General features: G+C 36.3%; 1 protein-coding gene across 2 annotated transcripts; it reads right to left on the bottom strand.

Annotated features, from left to right (window-relative positions):
- Positions 1 to 188: 188 nt before the first annotated feature.
- LOC132114988 (uncharacterized) lies at positions 189 to 19,853 on the bottom strand. 2 transcript variants are annotated; one of them, XM_059523405.1, is made up of 8 exons: positions 19,632 to 19,853; positions 3,608 to 3,706; positions 3,284 to 3,418; positions 3,076 to 3,117; positions 1,403 to 1,525; positions 1,097 to 1,177; positions 898 to 968; positions 189 to 583 (listed from the first exon to the last, which is right to left on the bottom strand). In XM_059523405.1, exons 1-8 carry the CDS (start codon positions 19,690 to 19,692, stop codon positions 494 to 496), a joined length of 702 nt encoding a protein of 233 aa, XP_059379388.1. In that variant the 5' UTR covers positions 19,693 to 19,853; the 3' UTR covers positions 189 to 493. The 2 variants fall into 2 exon arrangements, with proteins under 2 accessions (XP_059379388.1, XP_059379387.1); XM_059523404.1 differs by lacking the exon at positions 19,632 to 19,853 and adding an exon at positions 5,587 to 5,732.
- Between the last annotated feature and the right edge of the window lie 1,319 nt (positions 19,854 to 21,172).

A 21,172-nucleotide genomic window follows, 5' to 3' on the forward strand; every position in this document is an offset into this window, starting at 1 on the left:
TCCTTGTGTTTATTTCCTTAAATGAAAACATGCTCTGTAAGTCTGGAAGAATGTCCTAAAAAGTCCGAACTAATTGACACCGTAGGTGATTAAAAATCGAGTGACGACATTATTTTATAAAGCCGGTTCACACTGGTGTCTGGTCTTGAGGAAGCAGTCTGGTCTAAAATAAGATTGTTTTCTCATAGTTGAATGTGTTTCATAAGAGCTCTTCCTCATAATTTCAGTGCAATCATTGTACACAAATCTCAAAAACAGAGAAATGAAAACAATGTTTAAACAGCAGCAGATTCCCTTCCACACAGTTGAAGGAGGTACAAGAGTAACATTAGAGCAGATAACAAATCTGGCGTTTCCTAACACATTCTTTTCATAGTTTGATTCACACATATACAGAAACACATACACAACAAATATAATTTAATATAGTAAAAGTTCAGTAGCAGTGAGCACTGATTCATGTCTGTTCCTCTCTCTGACTTCTGAATCAATCCTATGGAGATACCCGTTTAATTTTCGTGACTTTTAAAGAGTAGATGTCTGTATTATTCTCTCTTAACAACTTCTCCAGCACAGTGCCAACCTGAGTGGGAAAAAAGATGACAGGAAGTGAGAAAACAACAGAAGGACATAATAACGCTAGAATATATACTCTAAAAAAAATAATTCAGCCAATTGGATCACTTTGTGGCCTAAAAGAGTGACGACTACAACTAAAAGAGTACAGTACAATGACTGCGGCTGAGGTTTGATGCTAGTGATATGTTTTATAGTTTTTCCAAGCGATGTTATACTTTCTTTTACATACCTACAACTAAGCACATTTGAAGTACATTTAGCATGTAGTGCAAGTATGTGACCTGGATGCAGTCAAACAGTCAGAAACGCTCCTCTCACCTGAAGCAGTGCAGCGTGATGCTCTTCTTCAGTCAAAAACATCTTCACCTTCACCTCCAGAACAGTGAGTGCTGTGAGAAAACATGCAAAATAACAAAACAAATCACATAATTATTTCAAGTTTCACTGTCCTACACTTGCAACAAGTGGTGGTAAAACTTGACCTACACAATTACCTACTAGTACTACTACTAATTACCTTTGGGTGGAGCTGCAGTGGAGATGAAGGGTGGAGCTATAGTGGAGTTGAAGGGTGGAGCTGTAGTTGTGCTATTGAAACCTATAGAGAAAGTTACAGATGCATTGCATGTTTTATCTGAGAGGACTCCATCCTGGAATCATCTGGCAACAAATACAAAATTGATTACAGTGATTCTGACTGCAGTGCATCAAGGAACAGAATACTAAACACAATCATTTCACTGTCTTAACATTCTTAAGCCCAAAGAGAGCTTTCGATTCAATTCAGCATCTCTATATCTGCATATACTGTATGTGTTCTTACTACAGGTTCTATTGTAGTCGGGACAGCAGTCGTTGAGCAGTTTGCAGGACTCATCACAGAAACATCCTCTGAAACAGTTGTTGTTTGTGCCACTGCAGCACAGAGTCGGATCTGAACATGTTCCTATAGGAGCAGTCCAGACGACACATTACATGTTGAATCCATCATCAAAACAGTTAGGTTGCATCTCAATCAGCTCCCAAGCTCAGTAATCAGTGCACTTTTTAAGAACTGTCTCAATTGCTAAATATTTCTAGTATGGCAAGCCGTTTTAACATTTAATCCTTAAAATGCCCTTGTATCCATTTTGCCCTAGTACGTTTTTTTTAGCTACTATTATTTACTTTAGGTACTAATACTTATTTATATTAGATACTACTGCTTGTTCTTTTTAGCACCTAGTGTTTATTTATGTACTTGTAACTTAAAAAATCCTAATTCACTAGACTCATGTTCATATTTATTAGATACTAGTACTTATTTCAATAGTGACTAGTAACTATTTCAGAACTGTATCTGTCATTCAGATATCAACTATTCAGTTCTGACTAGTATGTATTCCAGTAATGACTAATATCTTTTAAAATATTGCTAGTGAGTATACATTAGAGACTAGCACTTATTTATTAAACATTGTTACTTTTCAGTACATACTACTAAATATTCATTAGGTACTAGTACTTATTTATTAGACACTGGTATCTTTTGTAATTGTTAGTAGTTACAATTCTTATCTCATGAGTCACAACTGCTTTTTTACGCATCTTATGTTATGACCAGTTAGAATGGCCACTGTAGAGTTTAGTTAAAAATGTAATACTAGTAATAGTATCTACTGAATAATTACTAGGGGCTTATAATAAATACTAGTATCTAATGATTAAGTATTTGTATCTAATGATTAAGTACTACTATCTACAAAATAAGTGCTAGTACCTAATGAATAACTACTAGTATCTCGACTTGTCACTATTGGAATACATAAAAGTCAGAAACGAAAAGCTCATATCTGAATGACAGATCCCCACAGAAATTAATAGATTTTTTAAATGTGTTACTAGTAACAACAGAATAGTTACTAGTCACTTTTGACATAAGTACTTGTGTCTAATGAATAAGTCCTCGTATCTAATACATAGTAACTAATGAACTATTACTAGTGTCTAATAAAAAGTAATAATATCTGATTAATATGTATAGTATGTAATAATAAGAACTAGTATCTAATGAATAAGTACTAGTATCTTTTAAAAAGTTACCAATACCTAAAGAATATGCACTAGTAGCTAATAAAGCACTAGTATGTAATGAATAAGTACTAGTACTTAATGAAATAGATATTAGTAGCTAAAAAATGTAGTGTGGTTCAAGGATTAAATGTTAAATGGCTTGCCATATTGCAGTCCACTGAAACGTTCTCTCTCTACAAAATACCGAAATGCATAGTGAAAACCACGTAACATCGATGCACTGTATGTACCTTTTGCAGAAATTTGAAGCACAAAACATAAATCTCATCAGAAAAAAATTAATGCACATCATATGATGCAATAGATGTTTTAAACAAACCAACATTTGAGGTCCAATTTTAATATCTAGAGAACTTAAAATAATAATAAAGATTCACATGATATAGAATACTTATAAAACATAATAATAAGTTTAAAACAAACCTGTTAGTGGCAAAGTGTTGCTTGGGTTTGTGCTGTTATTTACTATAAAAGGGGAAAGAGGTGAAGATTGATAAGTTTCTTAGTATATGTGCAGTACTTTCTCTCTCTTAAAGAGCACTTGATCACAGTAAAATTAAAATCATGTTGTACAGAGTTAAACACAATCTGAATACTACAACTTGTGTCATTTCTGAATATTTCTGAATACCTGTGAGACATGTGGGTTTGAAATCAGGGCAGCAGTCACGTAATCTCAGACAAGAAACATCACAAAAACAATTCAGGCGGTGACAGGTGTTGTTCAGTCCAGAGCAGCACAGATCTGGACTCGCACAACTTCCACCTTTCAGAAAAACATCACCACAGTGAACAAATGCTATATATCACAAATACCAGAAAATATATATTCATCAAATCACAGTTTATCACAGATAATAATCAGAAATGTTTCTTGAGCAGCAAATCAGCATATTAGAATATTTTCAAATGGATTATGTGACACTGAATACAATGTGATTTATTGTACACTTACGGAGAGGAGCTTGAGTGGTAGTTGTGGTTGTTGCATTGGTTACTCCAGGTCGTGTGGATACAGGGGTGGAGGTCACATAACTAGTTTGACCAGTCACTTCTGGAAAATCAGAGAGCAAACATGTGGCCAACACATAAACTGAGTATAGGGATAGGCAAAAATATAGATTTTGTGGTTAATTGCAAGCTTCTAATGATTTAATTCTAATAATCTTGATTTGTAAATCCTAGGTATGAGATTAGTAAACAAAATTAACTATATCGTGCCTCACATCCAATAAACGCAAAAAAAGAAAAGAAAATAGTTGTTTTATGATACTTTTGATTAAGCAAAGTATCAGCTTTTAAATTATGTCAATGATATCACATAATTCAAACAAAACGTTTAGTTTAATCATGTTCGACAGTGAGATCGCTTTACTGTTATTGTAATAGACTGGCCATGACAATGGAGATCCAACTTCAAACTTTTATTAATACAGATCGTGGTCAAAACAGGCAGGGTCCAACAGCAGCAAACAACAGTATCTGAGGCGTGGCAAAGAGTAATCCAAAAACAGGCAATGATCAGGGCAGGCAGCAAACCATCACAAAAACAATATAACAGTCCATGGTCCAAAACACAGGCAAATGATGCAAGGTTATCATAGAAAACACTCAATAACAAACAGTTAAACTAGACTTCCCTATGTGAGTGTGTTTGTGTGTTGCTTAAATAGTCCCACTGATAGGAAACAGGTGTGGATGCAATCAGTTCCTGGGCAGAGGTTATTATGGGAAATGGAGTCTGGGGTACAGTGACAATGGTCTGGGATGGAGTCCCTTTAATGGAGCTCATGGGCACTTCAGCTGGAGATCTAACATCTTTTTATCTCTATTACAAGTTATACAATAGAATTAAATAAACAAAAATTAACAAAAATTTGGTAATTGTTCATTCGGCTGCAATAAAAGCAGCTTGTGTCACAGACCGTTAGATTTGCCTTAGTACATTTATTCAAGTGCCCACACTTTTGGAAAGATGTATATTGCTAAAAATAATGCAAATGTTTGTATACTATGGAAGCTTGTTTTAGTCATATAGTAGTCTCAGCCTCAGATGTCATGCCCACGGACCGTTGGCTAAATGTCTGATGCATATGGGACACAAAAGTGGAAAGACTTTAGGAGTGTCGAAGTCGCCATTGGATTGGTAGAATTTTACAGGATTTCTGCAAGATGTGTGTGTCACGTTCTTTAACGTTCCTCCTGGGAAAAAAGAGACCGTGGCGCCAAACCACTTCATGAAAGAATCAGAATCAGAATCAGATTCAAAGAAGAAAGCCTAGTGTTTACAACTGTGACGATGACTTATCAGGATCAACTAAAAGCTGGGTTTCCAAAGTATGTGAAATATTTAAAGAATCTTTAAAACATGTTCAAGAGCTTTACACACCCTTCTGTTACTGTGGTGACATTTCCCCGCCTCGAAATGTGATGATGAATGAAACGAACTGTGATTTGTTGTTTGACATGTCAGTCAAATGGCCTCATGGGCGGGCCTTGGTCAATCAAAGCTGCCATACATTCTAGACCTTCAGTCTATAGGTCTGGCTACGAAAGACTAGTCACATAGTAAAAATAAATAAATACAGTAATTGAGTTTTTTTTCACAATTCCGAGAAAAATTTAATCAGAACTGCAATATGTAAATTATGAGACAAATTTATGAAAGATGTATGAGAGAAAACGCTATGATTATAAAATGCTACAATTACCTATTTTGTTATAATATACACAAAGTATGTTTCTGAGTTGAAATCGTCTGTATCAATACTCAGCTCTAGTTGTAGTTAGTGCTGGTGTAGGTGGTGTTGTAGTAGGTAATTGATGTTGTAGTTGTAGTTTTTGTAGCCAATCAGTGGAAATAATTCCATAAATGAACACTTAAACTATATTAAAATCTGACACAGATTACAGTACAACCGATGTGAATGTTACCTGTGGTCAAGCAGCTGATTGTGGCGAGCAGACAGCAGAAGAGTAAAACAGCAGGAGCCATCCCACAGATTCAGTTTGTGTCAGACTCAGACCCAGCTTGTGTTGTTATTGATCTCTCCAGATCGTTTCCTTTTAATGTGTCTCTCCTGCCACCTGACTCTTACATCAGAGACAAATAAATCAGAATCTGAAATCCTGATATACTGGATTATTGTCCAATGCTTTAAATGTACCGGATGAAGGTTGTTACCAAAATGCAGTCACGCTTGACAATCAACTGTACGTTCAGTTTGCTTTTTAATAGTACAAATATTAGTAAGTGAAGACCCTTTGGGCTGGGTTGCTCACTGATTCTACTTTATAATATATTGGTGTAAGAATTACAGAACCTCAGACACTTTGATTTCCCCCCTCAGGTCTCAGTAAGTCATGCAAATTTCACTAATCTATTGTTTCAAGCTGTTTTATGTGTGGTCAATACCAGAGGTGGGTAGTAACGAGTTACATTTACTTCGTTACATTTACTTGAGTAATTCTTTGGGGTAACTAATTCTTTTCGGAGTATATTTAAAGATGGGTACTTTATACTCTTACTTGAGTAAATTTTTGGGGAAAAATCTGTACTTTTACTTCGTTACTGTGGGCGACGCTCCTCTCGTTACTTTATCTTAATGCAATAAATGTTATAAATGCTTCAGTTTATTCCAAACGCGCCTTCTACTTTTCTCTGGGCAATGAGCGAAGCCCATTCGCAAATGATTCATTCTTTTGAGTCAATTCTGTTCAAAGGCTTGATCAAACCAATTGGCAAACGAGTGAATTGGTTCATGAATCAGTTTGAATGAGTCGTTCAGTTCCCTGCCGCACGCGCTGAGCGACTGAAGTGGTTCACTCAGAGTTGTAACGTTTAAGAACAGAAAGAGCGTTGAAAACGTGGCTGGAACTGCACTGAATTGAAAGCAAATCTGCAAAGGCTATTGCTTGCGATGGAGATCCTTATTAGATGAACACAGCGTGTGCTGTCTACTGTTTAACAGGTAATAACTTGGGCTACATTCGATTACAGTACACGATACCACTGTGACATTAGTTTGTTGTACGTGTGTGGCTTATAACAGAGGGGAGTCAAGAGATAGATGTGTTTTTACAGCACTGCGCATTATAACCAATCACACATGATTCTTTTGAGCTTATTAAAGCATTGGCCAATCAGAGGTGTTCAGATGAGTCATCGCTAAAATTCCGGTGCTTCCTTCACTCGCTCACTGACTGAATACCTCCTTCTGGCGAATTCTCTCGTCAGAAACAACAAAGTGCAGATGTGTGTACGAATCTTTAATTAAGATATTGATTTCACAGTGTTAACAGTTTCAGTGATTTTAATGGGAGTTTCCGAGAGTGATTTAAATCTAGACCGTCAGTGAAAATGATGTTTAAGAATGTAAATGTTATTTGCTCTCTTTCTGAACAATGAAAGATTAGTAGCAATATTTATATCACATTAACTTTCAATGTTAAATTCACATTTAATATAAAGTCAGTCGTATTAAAAATATGTTATGGCATGACACCTATATCTGTTACTTAAGTAAACAGACAGGGTTTTATAATAAATTACATAATTGGAGTAAAGGCTGATGAAATATATACATTTATACACGCACGCATACATTACATACATTTTATCTATATATCTAAATAAAAATAGGCTCAGTATATATGACCCAAAGTAACTAGTAACAAACTACTTGAGTAGATTTTTTTCCCGATACTCTTTTACTCTTACTCAAGTAACTATTCAAGACTAGTACTTTTACTTTTACTTGAGTAAATATTTCTAGAAGTACTTTTACTTTTACTTGAGTACAGTTTTTGGGTACTCTACCCACCTCTGGTCAATACAAATACTTCAGGTACGACTGGTAAGGTGGTTTCACTCTCGCATCAACAGAACAGGCCAAAACAAAACAAAACCTGTTCTTCTGATGTGGGAGACGTCCCAATAAAGGAGTGTGACCTTTTGTCACGCTGTCTGGTCTCTGTTTCCCTGGGTGTCCACTAGTGGGCTCACTTCCCCTTATGCACCTCACCTTAGGCACTACAATTCCCACTAGCCTTGTCCCTTCATCACAGTAATTGCACTCCTGTTAATTGCACCAGGTGTCTTCACTTATTAGTCATTAGCCTCCCTATATATACCAGTCTTTTCCTGTTGTCTGCATGGAGTCCTTTCTTTCCGTTTCCTGCCATACCCAGTCTTCTCGTCTCCCAAGTTCCATGCATTCCGAGTTCCTGTTCCTCTTTCCGTTCCTGTTCCTTCCTTGTTTGTTTATTTGGATTGTTTCTGGTTTTGACCCTGGCTTGTTTGGATTACGATTTGGATTACCCCAATAAAAGACATACTGCAATTGGATCTCTCTCTCCCTGTGTTTCACTTGGTCACGATCGTCACACCTTTTGGGTTATGAGACCCCAACTACCAAAAGCTTTTTTTATATTTTTCCGACTGATTTGAAGATTTCTTTGTTCTGGTCTGGGTATATAAGCAAAGGGGCAAAACATTACTGTGCCTTCTGTAGCCGGAACGAGCCCGTGGTATAAAATTTGTTCACACACTCCATACTATGTATTTTTCTAAAAGTCAGATATGCATTTTACTCTTATATTCATCTTTGAGAAATGTCTGTTTTTTATTGAGTTTATATATCTGGATTGGCTGTGTAATTAGCATAATACATATTTACCTGATTGATAATAAATTGTTACATTTGATTGTTACAAGCCTCTTGTAACTTGAAACTGATAACCTTTAGATTTAAAGCTCCAGGTTCAGACTGAAAATTAAAGCAGAATCATGAAGTTCAACAAACAGGAATCTCAAAAATAAAAAAAAATCATTTTAAAACAGCAGGGGTTTCCCTTCCGTGTGAATGAATGAGGAACAAGGAAATCCTTTAGAACAGGGAGTTAACCTGATGTTTATTTACACATTCTTTCCATAGTTTGCTTTAAGTATCTACAAGGCTTGTGTATTTAAGACTATCCCTCCATGGCATTTTTGGACCTCTCACCATCCCTTTATTTATTTATTATCCAATTGGTAATTCAATTCAAATTCAATTCAATTTGAAAAGATCTGTATAGCACTTTTCACAATACATGAAGCAGCTTTACAGAATATGGAATGGTAAGATAAATATCACTTTTTTTTTTAAAATATATGCATGTGCATTAGTATGTAAAGAAGAATGTTTGATTGATAAAATACTTATTTTCTTTTTATATATACACTAAAACTAAGTTTTATGACGGATATATTATCAGGGAACCCCAAACTCCCCAAAAATGGGATGAAATATATATATATGTTTTTTCACCCAAAATAAAAATTCATACCACAAAGGCTTTAAAGCACAACAACAACTTTTGTTGTCAGCTGTAGAAAATTAGCTCAAAGGGGAAATATTTATGATCAATTCTAAATATTTAAATTATGTCTCAGAATTAACTGTAAAAGAATCAATATTGCAAGTATTTAAACGGTAACACTTTATAATAACTTTCATTAATAATTCTTGACCAAACATTATATAATGCTTAATGGATCATAAGTTAATATATATTCATATTTAGGAACATGAGATAATGTGCTTGTTAATGTTTGCTGATAAACATATTAAACATTAGATAATGTTCAAAGGAATCATTATTTAATGTAAGTTAAAATGCTTACAATTATCATTAAACTGTCAATTCCATATAATTTGATAAATGAGTGTTTTCTTTGAAAAAATGATTCGTTTTCTCCTGTTTATATATAATTCAAGGAATATCATGTTTAATGTTCTAACGAAGAGTAGTAGACTCGTGAACATTTTTTTGCAAACAAAACTACAATCTGTTATGTCTTTAGCAAGCATTTAGCTAAACTAAACCAGCCACCCTTTACACTAACCTTATTACATTAGCTAAAAGTTCAAAGCTAATAAAGATACTAAATGATTAGAAATGTTTAGAAATGAATGTTTATAAACATTTACAAATGATCAATAGTTTCAACTCTAGATTGGTTAGTGCAAAAACATATAAAAATGATTAGTAAAGATGTGTGAATAGATTAAATTCAGGTCTTTTAGGACACTTTTTGCCATTGAGATAACTGCTCGTAAGGGTATTAATGATTAGTAAAAATTCACAAATTAATAGTTTCCACATTAGATTGGGTTCTGAAAAAAAACATGAACAATAGAAGATTTATTACACAGCAAAGACCAACAAATAAAGATCATAAGAACTGAAAATGTGCTGACATTTGTTATGTTTAGTAAGTTCATAAGTAAACATTAAAAAATATGATCTTCATGGCCTTCAGGGACTCTGAATTGTGATGCATTTCATCATCACTTAGTGTACACCATTGTTTATGCAATAAAGAGCAGATTGTTTCGATACCAAGAAAGAAATGGCTAGAGGATATACATGCAAAATTGTTTTAGAGCGGAACTAATACCAAGAGAGATTTTTAACTGGGCTAATATACTAGAAGAACATACATACAACACATGCATAGATCATATACACTTTTTAACAGCTTAATTATGTCCTAAATAAAGAAATGTTGTGTAATGTATATGCAAATGTCAAAAGACTAAAAGGGACTCAATGATCATTAGTGGTGCTATGCAGATGCAACACAAATGCAATGTTTTTGTTGAACTGTCACAATACACGATCAGATCTCATATTAAAATAGTAAAAGTTCAGCATCAATGAGGATTTATTCATGTCTGTTCTTCTCAGCTGATTTTAGTCACATGGAGATAAAGGCTTAATCCTCGTGACATCAAAAGAGTAGATGTCAGTATCATTCGCTCTTAACAAACTCTCCACAAAAGCAGCAACCTGAGAAAAAAAGACAATATGAGATGAGAAAGACAGGTCCAGATGTTTTCTCAATTCACACACTACCCATAATGCATCAAGATTAGAATAGTTAAGAGAGTAATACTAAAGATATTATGGTATATTTCATATAATTTGGATCTTTCCTTTGTGATAATAGTATATAAACATATGTGACCCTGGAGCATAAAAGCAGTCTAAAGTCTCTGGGGTATATTTGTAGCAACAGCCAAAAATACATTGTATGGGTCAAAATGATAAATTTTTCATTTATGCCAAAAATCATTAGGATATTAAGTAAAGATCATCTTCAAGTTCCATGAAGATGTTTTGTAAATTTCCTAATGTAAATATATCAAAACTTCATTTTTGTTTAGTAATATGCATTGCATTGCTAAGGATTTCAAGATGATTTTCTCAGTATTTTGATTATTTTTTGCACCCTCAGATTCCAGAATTCTATCCTAATAAACCATATTTAAGTGCAAATATGATTTATTCAGCTTTCGGATGATGTATAAAACTCTTCTTTTTTTAAATTGACACTAAAGACTGGTTTTGTGGTCCAGGGTCACATATATATTCATACAATTCTACTCAAGAGTGATATGTTTACATTCATAAAATAAAAATAAAAAATACTGTAAATGCTACTGCAGCTCTATTGTGTGATATAATGTAAACAATGTTAGCTGATGAACTTTTATGGTTTAGAACAACAAGCAATAATGGAGGATTTCTAATAAGGCACTAAATAGAAACTCTATAAAATTATTTTCAGCCAATAGAATCACTTTAGGGTCTAAAAGGGACTTTTAAACAGAAACACATGTTCATCTCGAATGTAGAACAACTGTGAGGCTGAATTTTGCTAGATATCAGTGCTTTTTTAAACTTGGTTAAAACACTGTGGTTTTTAGAACTCTGTAGTTTCCCATCACCAGCCAAGTACATTTATCATGTAGTGCAAGTATGTGATCTGGAGTCAGACAGTCAGAAACGCTCCTCTCACCTGAAGCAGTGCAGCTCGACGCTCTTCTTCAGTGGACGACTCCTCAGCCAAAACCTCCACCTCCAGATTAGTGAGGATCGTCAGAACATCTGTGATATACCCAAACAGTAAGGTCAAATACACTGCATTATGTACACACACACACACACACACACACACACACACACACACACACACACACACACACACACACACACACACACACACACACACACGCACACACGCACACACAAACACACTCACACAAACCTGTCTTGGCTATCTAAGTGAACACATACAGTACTAAAAGAAACTTAATTTACTTAAACTTCCAAAAAGATTAACTCCTGGCTAGATCCTTCACACATGCACTAGTAAATTACCTTTGGGTGGAGCTTTAGTGGAGGTGAAGGGTAAAGGTGTGGGGACGGGAGAAGGTGTAGTGGAGTTGAAGGTCGGAGCTGTAGTAGAGTTGATGGGTGGAGTTGTAGTGGAGATGACGGGTGGTGTTGTAGTGGAGATGAAGGGTTGAGCTGTAGTAGAGTTGATGGGTGGAGTTGTAGTGGAGATGACGGGTGGAGCTGTAGTGGAGTTGACGGGTGGAGCTGTAGTGGAGTTGATGGGTGGAGTTGTAGTGGAGATGAAGGGTGGAGCTGTAGTGGAGTCGAAGGTCGGAGCTGTAGTAGAGTTGATGGGTGGAGTTGTAGTGGAGATGACGGGTGGAGCTGTAGTGGAGTCGAAGGGTGGAGTTGTAGTAGAGTTGATGGGTGGAGCTGTAGTGGAGTCGATGGGTGGAGCTGTAGTGGAGTTGATGGGTGGAGCTGTAGTGGAGTCGAAGGTCGGAGCTGTAGTGGAGTTGAAGGGTGGAGCTGTAGTGGAGATGACAGGTGGAGCTGTAGTGGAGTTGATGGGTGGAGTTGTAGTGGAGATGAAGGGTGGAGCTGTAGTGGAGTCGAAGGTCGGAGCTGTAGTGGAGTTGAAGGGTGGAGCTGTAGTGGAGATGACGGGTGGAGCTGTAGTGGAGTTGATGGGTGGAGCTGTAGTGGAGATGACAGGTGGAGCTGTAGTGGAGTTGATGGGTGGAGCTGTAGTGGAGATGACGGGTGGAGCTGTAGTGGAGATGACAGGTGGAGCTGTAGTGGAGTTGATGGGTGGAGCTGTAGTGGAGTTGATGGGTGGAGCTGTAGTGGAGTTGATGGGTGGAGCTGTAGTGGAGTTGATGGGTGGAGTTGTAGTGGAGTCGAAGGTCAGAGCTGTAGTAGAGTTGATGGGTTGAGCTGTAGTGGAGATGACAGGTGGAGCTGTAGTTGGAGCATTGAAATCAATGGAGGAAGTGACAGATACTATGTATGTTATAGTATTTAAGAGGACTCAGGATTTATCATGCAAAAATACAATATTGATTACTCTGACACTGACTTGAATGAAACAATTAAATCAGGAACAGACTAAAACAATCTTCTCAATCTCTCAACATGCTTCAGCTCAAAGAGTGCTTCTCAATAAACAAAGCATAAACATCTCTGTTTCTGTGTATGTGTGTTCTTACTGCAGGTGCTATTGTAGTCGAGACAGCAGTCGTTGAGCAGTTTGCAGGACTCATCACAGAAACATCCTCTGAAACAGTTGTAGTTTGTGCCACTGCAGCACAGAGTTGGATCTGAACATGTTCCTATAGGAGCAGTGCAAACGACACATCATTCCTCAGTACACTCACTTATTCAAGCTTGCTAAAGACACTGGCACACAGAAGGTGTTTGATGTTTCAGGTATTTGGATGAAATTGAAAAACTTTATTGTAAATACATAATATTTTATGAGAAGTACGGTTATTCTTGTTATTAAATTATTAAAATGAAACCAAATCCTTAAATAGTTACTTAAAATAAATATTAGCTAAAAAAAAATAAAAAATTTTTTGTTTTAGTATTAAAATAGTTAAAAATTAAATAAATAAAAACAACTACTTTTAAAATTATATATATATATATATATATATATATATATATATAATTTTATATATGATATAATTAATATAAAAACTGTAGTAGAATTTCAATTATAAAATTAAAAAGAATTATACATTATGTAAAAAAAATAAAAAATAAAAAAAACATTTCATAAATGGTGAACACAAAGGGAAATGTGATGAAAAAGGCCACCAGGATACCATCACAAAAAAAAAAAAAAATTTAACTGTAAATACAAATTTAGAGTAGTCACACAGACTAAAGACCAATTTCACTAAAACTAAAGGCAAAAAGCGTTTTGTGCAAACAGCCTCTAACTTGATACAAAATAATATAAATAAAATAAAGGAGTAGAAAATATACCTGTCAGTGGCAAGGTGTCTGGTTTTGTGTCGTTGGTGGTGTTATTGTCTAAAAAATGGGTCGGAGGTGAAGATAAAGAATATTATTATGTTTTCATAAATTAGAATGTAATTGATTTCAGCACTGATTAATCAAATATAGGTTTTGTTTGAATATTTCTGAATACCTGTGAGGCAGGTGGGTTTGAAATCAGGGCAGCAGTCACGTAATCTCAGACAAGCAACATCACAAAAACAATTCAGCCGGTGACAGCTGCTATTCAGTCCAGAGCAGCACAGATCAGGACTCGCACAACTTCCATCTATGACAGATACATCAAACACATCAGTTCATGTAATTTAATTAAAATAATGTGTGTAATTGGTACAATCAATTAATCACACATAAACCACTCACACACGGGAGGTTGAGGCGTCGTCGTTGTTGTATTTATCACACTGGTCACTCCAGACTGTGTGGTTTCTGGGATGTCTGAGCAAGACGTGGTTTAACACAACAAGAACAAGCAAATATTTCTGTGCATGGATGTTTTTCTTTAGTGGAATTAAACTGCATGTTTAAGTTTAGATTTAGTTACTACTGCAGTATTACAGTATTAGATATTCAGTATTTTGTCTCACGTGTTGGTGGACTGTCTGTAGTTGTAGTGCTGGTAGTCAGTGGTGTAGGTGGTGTTGTAGTTGTAGTTGATTCTGGTGTAGGTAGCGTAGTAGTTGTAGTAGTAGTAGTTGGTGCTGGTGTAGGCGATACTGTGGTAGATTGAGCTGTGGAATGAAAGACAATCAAAGAATCTTGCGTAGCAATATTGGTTGTGCAGTTGTAGCATTTATTGATGTGGTTTCAGCCATAGAATGAAACAAACGGTGTAGTAATTATTCCATTTGTTTCTGAAACCTCTGTAGCACTGAATGATCATTCCTGATGGTTCTTAAACTCTCTCAAAAGCAGTTAAAATCAAGGAAATCAGTGGATCTGAAAGCTTTATTAAAATCTGACACAGATTATAGTGCAGCTGATGTGGATGTTACCTGTGGTCAAGCAGCGGATGGTAGCGAGCAGACAGCCGATCAGAAGAACAGCGGGAGCCATCCTATAGATTCAGTGTGTGCCTGTGATCTGACTTCAGCTTCTCTGTGGCTCCTTATTTAATGGTCTGGATCGTTTCCTGATAACCCATCATGTGTCTGTCCAGCCGCCTGATGGAACGCAATGTTGTCAGAGACAGATAACTAACAAAAGCATGAAGGAAATGTATTTTTTTTTATCTGTGTTTTTTTTTTTTACTGAAGTAGTGCAAAGTGGACCAAACATGTTCGTACATTCCTATTTGTATGTAGGAATGCTGGTAGATCATGTGGTCATTCAGTATGTTCACACTGCCATCACCAGGTTGTGCTGTTCTGTCTCATGTCATCACACTCTGTTCCTCTGAAAGGCTTGATAGCAGTTCTTCTTTCTGGCACATCTCCATTTGTGGTCAAATGCCTCTAAATCGAGAAAACTAAGTGCCTTAGGGAACCTTTTGCATACACTCTCTCTCTCTCTCTATCTCTCTCTCTCCCTCTCTCTTACACACACACACACACACACACACACACACACACACACACACACACACACACACACACACACAGTTCACACAGTTCTTGGAGATTTGCATCCAAACCTCACAGCATAGAGCTTCACGATGAACTGAACACCTCACACATTGTAGTAAAGTCCAATCATGTATATTTATTTCATGAATTGCATGGTAAACATTTAGGAATCCAGACATATAAAAACAAATATTCAGCATAGACAAGAATCTACCCCCCCCAAAAGCTAACTCAAATCTCACTTTCCATAGTTTGCATCAAACATTAAAGTTTGAAAATTAAATGCTTCAGTTAAATATATAAGCATTGTATGTATCAGTAATTGCAGTGTTTTTGTTGAACCGTCACCAAAAATAACCAGATCTCATATTAAAATATTACAAATTCAGTAGTGATGAGAGTTTATACACATCTGTTCCTCTTGGCCGATTTCTGTCTCAATCACACGGTGATAGTGACTCAATTCTTGTGACCTCAAAAGAGCTGATGTCATTATAATTCCCTCTTAAGTAATTCTCCACTAAAGCGGCGACCTGAGAAAAAAAGATGACAGGAAGTGAGAAAACCGCTGGTCAAGAAAATCACAGTAAAAATGCCCTTTTATGATTCAGAACAAAAAACAAGCAATAATGGATGATTTCTAATCAGGCACAGAATCTAATTCAGCCAATAGAAACACTTTAGGGCCTTAAAGAGACGTGACGCCCCATCTGTCTCGACTGTGAGGCTGAAGTTTCAGGAATTTTGCTAGATGTTAATGTTTTGTTGTAAAGTTTGACAAATATTACATTTATCATGTAGTGCAAGTATGTGATCTGGAGTCAGACAGTCAGAAACGCTCCTCTCACCTGAAGCAGTGCAGCTCGACGCTCTTCTTCAGTGGACGACTCCTCAGCCAAAACCTCCACCTCCAGATTAGTGAGGATCGTCAGAACATCTGTGATATACCCAAACATCACAGCACTCGGTGAGGTCAAATACACTGCATTATGTACACACACGTACACACACACACACACACACACACACACACACACACACACACACACACACACACACACACACACACACACACACAGATCCTTCACACATGCACTAGTAAATTACCTTTGGGTGGAGCATTAGTGGAGGTGATGGGTGCAGTTGTAGTGAAGTTGAAGGGTGGAGCTGTAGTAGGGATGAAATCTATGGAGGAAGTGACAGATGCCATCTTAATTGTAGTATTTAAGAGGACTCAGGATTCATCTTGCAATAAATACCTAGGTGTGCTATTTGATCGCAATCTTTCCTTAGAAAGCCACGTTTCTAGCATTTGTAAAACTGCATTTTTCCATCTCAAAAATATATCTAAATTACGGCCTATGCTCTCAATGTCAAATGCAGAAATGTTAATCCATGCTTTTATGACCTCAAGGTTAGATTATTGTAATGCTTTATTGGGTGGTTGTTCTGCACGCTTAGTAAACAAACTACAGCTAGTCCAAAATGCAGCAGCAAGAGTTCTTACTAGAACCAGGAAGTATGACCATATTAGCCCGGTCCTGTCAACACTGCACTGGCTCCCTATCAAGCATCGTATAGATTTCAAAATATTGCTTATTACTTATAAAGCCCTGAATGGTTTAGCACCTCAGTATTTGAATGAGCTCCTTTTACATTATAATCCTCTACGTCCGCTACGGTCTCAAAACTGATAATACCTAGAATATCAAAATCAACTGCGGGCGGCAGATCCTTTTCCTATTTGGCGCCTAAACTCTGGAATAACCTACCTAACATTGTTCGGGAGGCAGACACACTCTTGCAGTTTAAATCTAGATTAAAGACCCATCTCTTTAACCTGGTTTACACATAACATACTAATATGCTTTTATTATCCAAATCCGTTAAAGGATTTTTAGGCTGCATTAATTAGGTAAACCGGAACCGGGAACACTTCCCATAACACCCGATGTACTTGCTACATCATTAGAAGAATGGCATCTACGCTAATATTAGTCTGTTTCTCTCTTGTTCCGAGGTCAACGTGGCCACCAGATCCAGTCTGTGTCCAGATCAGAGGGTCACTGCAGTCACCCGGATCCAGTACGTATCCAGACCAGATGCTGGATCAGCACCTAGAAAGGACCTCTACTGCCCTGAAAGACAGCGGAGACCAGGACAACTAGAGCCCCAGATACAGATTCCCTGTAAAGACCTTGTCTCAGACGACCACCAGGACAAGACCACAGGAAACAGATGATTCTTCTGCACAATCTGACTTTGCTGCAGCCTGGAATTGAACTACTGGTTTCGTCTGGTCAGAGGAGAACTGGCCCCCCAACTGAGCCTGGTTTCTCCCAAGGTTTTTTTCTCCATTCTGTCACCGATGGAGTTTCGGTTCCTTGCAGCTGTCGCCTCTGGCTTGCTTAGTTGGGGACACTTCATCTACAGCGATATCGTTGACTTGATTGCAAATAAATGCACAGACACTATTTAACTGAACAGAGATGACATAACTGAATCCAATGATGAACTGCCTTTAACTATCATTTTTGCATTATTGACATTGTTTTCCTAATGAATGTTGTTCAGTTGCTTTGACCCAATGTATTTTGTTTAAAGCTCTATATAAATAAAGGTGACATTGACATTGACATTGACAAATACAATATTGATTACACTGAATTCAATGCATGAAACAATTAAATAAGGAACAGATTACTTAAAAAACAATCTTCTCAATCTCTCAACATGCTTCAGCTCAAAGAGTGTCTCTCAATAGACAAAGCATAAACATCTCTATATCTGCATATACTGTATGTGTTCTTACTGCAGGTGCTGTTGAGGTCAGGACAGCAGTCGTTGAGCATTTTGCAGGACTCATCACAGAAACATCCTCTGAAACAGTTGTAGTTTGTGCCACTGCAGCACAGAGTTGGATGTGAACATGTTCCTATAGGAGCAGTGCAGACATCAGTATACACCTACTAACATTATTCTAGCATTAAGTGTAAGTATTTTATAAAAAATATACTGGAACACCATCATTGAAACTGACAGGAGTTACAATCATGCTTCTCATGACTTCTCTTTTGCTGATTTGTTTATTCAGAATATAGTAAAATATGGACATGTTAGGAGAATTTAACTTTTAAAAATATAGCCTTTTAACTCTGCTTGTATAAAAATAATGACAACTTTTTAAAAAACATGTCTCATTTATTTTTCATTCATCAGTGTGATCTCTCGCATCTTTAAATGCAAAAGCGTGTTCTGTGTGGATGTCCTCTAACATGATACAGAATAATTTAAAGAAATAGAAAACATACCTGTTAGTGGCAAAGTGTTGCTGCTGTTTGTGCTGTTTTTCACTATGAAAGGGGACAGAGGTGCAGATTTATTAAGATTTCTTATAGAAATGTTCAGTAAACGTTTATTATTCTTTTAATCACAGTGATGCTCTTTACTCTTTTATTATACACTCAACACAATCTGATTACTGAACATGCGCTGTTCTTATATGAGGTTTTTTACATATAGTAAGTGACTGATTTCAGCACTGATTAATCAAATATGGGTTTGTTTGAATCTTTCTGAATACCTGTGAGGCAGGTGGGTTTGAAATCAGGGCAGCAGTCACGTAATCTCAGACAAGCAACATCACAATAACAATTCAGCCGGTGACAGCTGCTATTCAGTCCAGAGCAGCACAGATCAGGACTCGCACAACTTCCATCTGTGACAGAAAATTCAAAAACATCAGTTAATGTAATTTCACACCAAATAATACAGGATATGCCATAGTGAATTAATCACATGAACAAACAAATACTCACACAATGGAGCCTGAGGAGTTGTTGCATTCGTTGTAGTCGCATTAGGTGATGCGCTAGTTGCGTTGGGCGGCGTGTTGGGCACCGTGTTGGTTGCACTAGTTGCGTTAGGCAATACATTAGTTGTGTTGTCTGACATGTTAGTTGCATTATGTGATGTAGGAACAGCATTAATTAATATGGAAGTTTGAACTGTGGAATGAATGAAAAATATTTACAAACAGAGAATCTGAAGCATTTACATCTTGACTGTGCAGTGTAATTATTCTGAAACTTCCTTAGCGATGAATTGTAATCATTCCTGATGGTGCTTCTCCACTTCAAATAAGTGGAACTAATTCTCTAATGAAAACTGTATCTAAATCTGACATACATACGGTAACAGCGCAGCTGATGTGAATGTTACCTGTGGTCAAGCAGCTGATTGTGGCCAGCAGACAGCCGATGAGTAAAGCAGCAGGAGCCATCCTACAGATTCAGTGTGTGTCAGACCTCTGCAAGTGATCTTCTGACTTTTACCTTCTCATTTTTGTGTTCTGGACTGTTTCCAGGGTCCATCCCTCTACCGACACACACAGATGTCAGTAACTGATAAAACAAAAACATATTTTGTCAGTAAATGTGCATGACTGATCACAGATCTCCCAGTTTATCCTGAAATACTGGTTTATTTTATGATGTTATTAAAATATCCAATGTCTGGTGACGATTTCCAGGCTGTGACAGTGTGCAGGACTGCCTTTCTATTTCATTAACAGTGTCCACACACCTGCATTAGACTTATTTATATGTTAATATTAAAAATAACAAACCTCATCCGAATAATACATAAGTACCTTATTTGATTTTCAAGTTCTTTTTTCAGGCCATGTAATCATGTACTCACCCTCATGTTGTGCCAAACCGGTATGAATTGTTGACTGGAATATAAAAGGTACATTTAAGGATATCCTGGTTGCTCTTTATCAGATAATGAAAGTGTTGAGCTCTAGGGAGAAAAGCATTATAAAATAACTTGAAAATAGTACTTACAATATGCATTTCTCTTCGCTATTCTCCAAGCCCAAGTTTGTGGTCAAAAATAATTGAATACTATTATTCATCAAGGATGCATTAAATTGATTAAAAGTGATTAGGACATTTATAATGTTACAAAAGGTCTCTATTTCAAATAAATGCTGTTTTTTAACTATATGATCAAAATCCTGAATAAATATCAGAAATATGACTCAGCACAGTTGTTTTCAGCATTGTTAATAAGTATCAAATCATCATATCAGAATGATTTCTGAAGATCATGTGACACTGAAGACTGGAGGAATGATGCTGAAAATACAGCGGAGCATCACAGAAATAAATTACACTTTAACAGAGATTACATTGAAAACAGCTATTATATATTGTAATAATATTTTACTATTTTTACTGTTTTTTTAAACAAATAAATACATCCGTGGTGAGCACTAGAAACTGCTTAATATTTTTTAGAGACTGCTTAATATTTTTGAATTTCATATTTCATAATTTTTATTTAATTTTCTCTTCTTTTTTTGCAGTCTAAAAAGAGTATGCTAGACCTACATACATTTCACTGCTTGTTGTATGTCATATAAATTGTACGTGACAAATCAAATCTTGAATCTTGATTTCAAAATCAATAAATCTCTTACCAACCATAAACTCTCAACGCAAACTGACCATTTCAGACAAAAAATATGTTTCAAAATATGTCTTTACAAAAAAAGAAAAAGGTGGTCTCTTGGCTCAACTTGCCCCCAATGAGGGGTAAATTGAGCCACATGGACATAAATTGTGCCACTGATTATACTGAAGTAAAACTGAACACTTTTTTAACCTCATATTACATAAGTAGATCCAAGGAAGATAAATTCATTAAAAATGACTTCTAAGTGTGAGCCTTGTGATAACAGGGAATCTGAGCTGCTC

This window comes from Carassius carassius, chromosome 34 (genome assembly GCF_963082965.1).
Source record: "Carassius carassius chromosome 34, fCarCar2.1, whole genome shotgun sequence".
In the NCBI taxonomy this organism is placed as follows: Eukaryota; Metazoa; Chordata; class Actinopteri; order Cypriniformes; family Cyprinidae; genus Carassius; species Carassius carassius.

Excerpts from the sequence above, each read along its gene's own strand:
- LOC132114988 (XM_059523405.1), bottom strand. The coding sequence starts at position 19,692 with ATGGCTCCTGCTGCTTTACTCATCGGCTGTCTGCTGGCCACAATCAGC. Across the intron at positions 3,118-3,283 it reads CAAACCCACATGTCTCACAG|TAAATAACAGCACAAACCCA; the intron begins GTATTCAGAAAT and ends CCCCTTTTATAG. Across the intron at positions 969-1,096 it reads CACTGCAGCTCCACCCAAAG|CACTCACTGTTCTGGAGGTG; the intron begins GTAATTAGTAGT and ends GTTTTCTCACAG.